The sequence below is a fragment of the Alligator sinensis genome, unplaced genomic scaffold (genome assembly GCF_000455745.1).
Source record: "Alligator sinensis unplaced genomic scaffold, ASM45574v1 scaffold787_1, whole genome shotgun sequence".
Classification (NCBI taxonomy): domain Eukaryota; kingdom Metazoa; phylum Chordata; order Crocodylia; family Alligatoridae; genus Alligator; species Alligator sinensis.
The window spans coordinates 847,769-853,768 of NW_005841911.1; the positions used below are offsets into that span (position 1 = coordinate 847,769).

General features: G+C 46.5%; 1 protein-coding gene across 2 annotated transcripts in view; it reads right to left on the reverse strand.

Moving 5' to 3' along the window:
* Positions 1–6,000, reverse strand: part of LOC102369367 (maltase-glucoamylase, intestinal) — a 162,435-nt gene that overhangs the window by 61,187 nt on the left and 95,248 nt on the right. For both annotated transcript variants that reach the window (XM_025198043.1, XM_025198042.1), the window contains 4 exons: positions 5,488–5,656; positions 1,490–1,586; positions 1,255–1,367; positions 1,033–1,158 (listed from right to left, as the gene is read on the reverse strand). In XM_025198043.1, coding sequence (XP_025053828.1) covers positions 1,033–1,158; positions 1,255–1,367; positions 1,490–1,586; positions 5,488–5,656 — 505 coding nt within the window. The remainder of the gene's footprint in view (positions 1–1,032; positions 1,159–1,254; positions 1,368–1,489; positions 1,587–5,487; positions 5,657–6,000) is intronic.

Consider the following 6,000-nt stretch of genomic DNA (forward strand, 5'->3'; position numbering starts at 1 on the left):
AGCCCCCTTCAGCTATTGGATCCCCCAGCCATGGGAGTGCACTGCGCTCCTATGACTAGAAGCTCTGATCACCTGATGTGGGCTCCCAGCTGCTGAAGCACATGGTGCGCTCCCCAACTGGGAGCCCCAATCAGGATCCTTCAGAGGTTGGGAGCACTGGCCACATGTACAATTAAAAGTGTGATAGGATCTAGCCACAATGTTATTATACAAAAGATGAATAAGTCACAAAGTTATTACACCTCTTTTTATCATAGCATTAATTGAATGAACACGTAGCCAGGTCTCTGCTTAAGGTGTGATTAATCTGTTAATCATATCTTAAGAGTAACATCTGTCAGAGGCCTTAAAATTCTTTCAGCATGTAAAGGTCTGCTTCTAGACATATCCAGAAGCACCTCAGTCTGCAGTTCTGGGAAGCTCAATATCTAAGCACCACTAGAATTCACTATACCACCTATAGCTCTTGATACAGGAGGCTCTCTGAAGGAGAAGGAAGTTGTATGACACACCCAGCTGGGAAAGGGAAGTACTAGGTTCTAGATTCCAATAAAGGGATTGGAACCCCATTTTACACTTGGGCATCTTTACTACTAGGCCATGAAGTAATTATCTGTATATTTATTTATGTTTTACAAAGTGGAACAGCTTCAGTGGGAGTAACTGTGAGCATCACACCACTTGAAAATCCCCTATAACTTTTTGGTAGGGCCACATCCTTGCAGGTGAGCTAAGTTCCCTACATGTGTACAGATGTGAATTCTGCAGGACTGGTATGGGTCAAAAAATTAGATGCTATAGTGATCAGCACTGTGATATCTAAGTCCACTATGCGGATTTTAGCCATTATAGCTGTAGATCTAGACATCCAAAATCATACAGAAGTTTAACAGCAGCACAATGAACACAATATTATTTATTCTTCAATGGCCAGTTGCTTTCTCTCTTTTTCTTTCCCTCTTCCCCTTTTTTATGGAGCATTCTGAAATCAGAGTTCAAACAATGGTAAGTGCAAAATTGCGAAAACCTTACATAGGGTATCTGAGCTTTCTTCATTGCTTCATACAGGTCAGAGACTTCAGTATCATTTTTGTATCCGTAACGGCATAACTGGAATCCCAAAGCCCAATAAGATGGCATTACTGGTCGCCCTATCAGCTAAAATAAATTAGGAAAAGACAGAGTTTTCAAATAAGGGAATAAAAACAATTGGGAAAAAATTGTGATAAAGTTGTGACATTATGCCAATCCTACTGAAGTGTATTCCTGAACAACAAGCTCTGGAGTGGGGCCCAAAACCAGGTAAAAGTCCAGAATTCCTCCAATAGTACGGTACGTCAGAGCAGGAGTTGGCTGGAATATTACATCTGAAAATCCAGAGCAGAAAAATCAGGAAAAGAATAATCAGATAAAACTACTCTTATGAAAAAGTGAATATTACTGTTATGAAAACACTTTCAAAAAATAAAATGTGAGTTTTTTTTTTTACCCATTGCATTACTGTTTAGCAATAGAACTCCATGAGCATTTCCATCATTTTCCAGGCCCATGTAAAAGGGATGGAAACCATAAGAATTCAATTTGTACTGCAAAACAAACAAAGGTAATTTTAGTTTCTGGCATAAAATGTTATAAATAGTAACATACTTCCTATACACTTACAATAAAATTAATTCATTACAGACAAATAACTTTAAAAAAAAAGTCATCACTGAATTGCTTTCCTTCCCTTCAAATACCTACTTAAGCATATGCAATCATGTGCATACATTAATACATTTCCAAATCACATTAAGGTAAATGCTTACATTTCCCAGTAAAAGACTTTTTTTTTCCTTATGAGTTTCACATTTTGAGCCCAATATACATGAGGACACTCAAGTGGAAATGAAAATAATTGCCTACCATTCCCATGTCTTCTGGAACTCCACCCTGCTAGCCCCGGTGCAAAGTGACTGCTTTGCATCGGGAGTGCCAGACCTACATTTGGGCACTATGGTGTTCCCACCCCTTCTCATCAGGGATCTCACCTACTCACTCCTGCCCTGACACATGCGGCCCTATACTGGCCAGCTGGACCACCACCAGGCCCTCTTCAATTGATGCCTGGGCCAGACCCACACACTGGTGGAGTGCACCTTCAGCCACCTCAAGGGACACTGGCACACCCTCACTGCCTGCCTTGAGTTCACTGAAGACAACATCCCCAGGTCACTGTCACAGCCTGCATACAGCATAACATCTACAAAGCCCAGGAAGAGTTATTTTGCAAGGCCAGGGCAGAGGAGGCATGGTGAGTGGAGGACAACCAGCAGTGGGAGCATCACCTGTGGTGGCAGCAAAAGTGGCAGATCCCCCACACTGAGGCCCTGGGCAAGCCACACACCTGCCTGTGGGGGCCAGGTCACCAGGTATGAGAGACACTGGCCAACCACCTCCTCCTGCACTCCCAGCTGTAGCTCTCCTGGACAGCTGCACATGGACCCCTGCCCCACCACCCACTCTCAACACCATGTTTACTGTGGACTCTTCTCAGAAAAACAGCTTATTGTCCTCACAAGAAAAAGGCTTCCCCTCCCCTCCACTCTCCCTCCCCAACACCAGAGATCCACCCAGACCACCCACCAACAATGGAATACCCTCTCCTGTGCAAACTATTTACAGTGTGGTGTGTCTGTGCGCCCTTCTGGGGTGGGTGGCTATGAGGTAGGGGCACCTATGGGGCATAGCCCAGGGGCAGGTAGCCAGCACCCCAGCTTCTGGCCATTCTCCCATGGGTGTGCATGCTGCAGTGATTCTGGTAGGCCAGGGGTGATGGTGGCTGCTGGTCCCCTGGTGCAGGCAGCCCTTCCTCTGGCAGCTGGGGACCAGGAACAGCAAGACTAATGCACAGTCCTAGCCCTGCTGCTGACAGCTCCTGCTCTGTGCCCATGTGGAGCTGAGGTGAGCAGCAGGTCTGGGCCCAGGTGGGGTGGGGGCTGGGTGGTGAACTGCTGCTGCACCTATGCCTCACCCCACAATGGCAAAGGTTGCCAGTCTCCTCTTGCAACCAGCTGAAGCCCCAGGAGGTGGTGAATGGCATGAGTGAAGAGGCCATTGAGGTTCCTGTGCTGGCTCTCCAGGCCTCTGCATGGCTGTCTCTGTGCTGCCTGGCCTGGGCAGCTGGTTGCAGCACCCAATGCAGGGGCATACCATGGGACTGGGAGCTGTGCAGCAAGATGATGCCCGACAGTACCTGTGGGTTCTGGATAGGCTGCTGAGGGTTGGCTATGGGGAAGCTGACTCTAGCAGCCAGGGGCTGGTTGCAGCTAGACCTGGGGGCTGGCAGGCCTGGCAGGAGCCTGGAGCAGCCTTGCACAGCTGGACGGCATGGGCCTTGCAGCCATGTTGCACTGTAGTGCCAGGCAGTGATGCTGGGGTGTATGCAGGCTGGCACAGGTAGCCTGTGGCCTATACAGCAGCAGCAGAGGTCAGGTCCCACCCGGCTCCCTGCTGTTATGCCCAAGGGCTCAAAATGCCTGCAGGCTTTTAAGGGGCCTGAGGCTGGGGCTGCCACAGAGGCTGGCCAGTGCTGCACCAAGAGAGGCTCCCAGACCTGGGGAGTAAATTGGCAGGTAGCAAATTTACTCACGAGTAGTGAATGTTACTGTGAAGTAAAAGTGTGCACATGTAGACATGGATGCTTACTGTGCAGTAAACTAAACTACTGTACAGTAAAGTGTTGTATAGATGTACCCAGTATGTAGAGAAAAGACAGGGACAAATGATACCATCATTTCTTTTTTAAACTTATACAGCCTGCAAACCACATTGTACATGAGAACACACAGGCATACTTAAATACACCATAACAGTGATTTACCTGTGCAAATACTAGTTTATCAAAGATGTGAGGTTTTAAATGTAGAGCAGTGTAACAGGGGGCTTTCTTGGGGCCAGTTTCTCAATGGCCTGCCCACCTGTTTCTGGACCAACCGCTCACCTCTTCTTCTGCCACGCCTTGATGATGCATATTTATGTTGTTAATTAAGCAGGAGGCTGCCCATTCTTGCCTCGATGCCAGGGGGTGCTATTTGTGGCTCCATTCCTCCCCTACACCACAGCGCAAGCCTCGTAGATGGTATCCACAGTTCTTATAACCAGCCGCACACTGGGCTCCAGAATCCTTCAATCCAGATGCCAACTAGATCCCTCCAATCAGGTGGCCTACTCCACCCTCATTCTGGGCTGCCTAGCTCCCTGAGCTGTTCCCCCTTTTGGGTTTGGCCCCCCTGGGACCTTTGGCCACAGGCCCTGGCCTCACCTCCAAGACCATTTGGAAACCCTCACCCCTTAGCTCTGGGCATGCTTCACGGTAAGCCCCTAGCCCTTTTGACCCTTCTAGTCCTGGCTCCAGCATTGACCAGTCAAGGGTGTTTTGAGTCAAGCCTCTGAGCCTCTAGCCCAGTCTCTACCCTGGGTCTGCCTTCTTGGCCCTACTACGGTATAACCCACCCAGTTGTGGGAGATGGGGTTATTAAGGCACCCTGACCCGCCTTTCACCAGGGTAGTAACTGGCCTGGTATTTCCTGGGGACTCCCGCACAATTGGGAGCCCCACCAGGCCACCCACTCCCAGCAGGGTGAAGTTTTAGGTCATGCCCAAGACCAGGAGCCTCCAAACTATCCCCTTTAGCTCCTGCCCTTACCTCCAAGATGTTGCATTCAGCCTTGCAGCCAGGCAATGTTACTGCCTGGCCTGCCAGCAGCAAACTGCTCTGTTTACATAGGCGGCCAGAGATCTAAAATGGCCATTGGAATCAAGCACCTGCTGGCTGCTTGGCTCAGGCATTAAAGTGGCAGGTACCAACAGTGCCCTGCCACAAGTAGACATAAACATATTCTGAAATAAATAATTGTCTAAAAACTTTAAGAGCAGAATGCACAAAACATACTTTCTATCAGCCACCTCAGCCTCAAGATTAGGGTCTCTAGTCAGAAGTAAAATGATAGGTTTAAAGATGTCCATAAACTTACTCCATTTTATAAATATTTTTTTATGTCAAACTGAAATGCATCAAGGATCTGATTCAGTGCTCAAACTGTCTTTTACTTGACTGCAATGAACTTTGAGTCAAGTCTTTTGAATGCTCATTTTGGACTCTGCACTCAAAGAAGCCTAGGCCTGAGATATGAAATGCTGAAAAACAGGGGAGAGCCTTATGCTGTGCCTTCCTCCATGATTAATTCACCCAAATCAGGAAAAGAGAAGATGCCACTTTCTGAGAACAGCTCAGCCACACCTGAGTATCTAGCATATAGTCTACAGCCATATGAAGTCTATTACCCAAGAGAAAATTCATTCTTTGAAACATTTAAGTTTTCAAAAACTCTGTCTATCTTGGTAGAAAATCAATCTAGAAAGACCCATGTCAAGGTAAAATCAAAGAGAAAGAGCAGCAGCTTGAAGACTAATCAAATTTGAAATCAAAATTATTTTTTTACATACCCCAGGAGGCTGGTCTTTTGTGAACATTCCCCAGGTGTGCCAGTTCATATCACGCCGAAACATATTATGTTCATTTTCACCAAATCCATATACATACTGTGATGGGACACGGGTTGAAATCTGAATAAACATATCACTAAAAGTGAAGCCAGGTACCTGAGAATCCCAACTGGAAAAGGGGAAAGAATTATTTCATCACCAGTGAAAAATGGAAAGGAAATAATAAGAAAGGAGCAGTTTTCTGTGCCATAAGAAACAGCACACAAACACACATACTGTCCCAGCACATTTCTGATACTATATTTATTTCATTTACAAAATGGAAGTCACTCTTAATTCTTGCACAGAAAACTTAGAGAATATGAACAAAAGGTAAGCAACACAGACCTATGTGAGTTCACCTACAATAACAGCTCTGAGAGGTATAAAGTGGCCCAGGCATTTTGGCAACTCCCATGCGTGGAGCATGTTTTGTGAGAGGTGTATGGAACAATATTACCACATGTCTTTCCA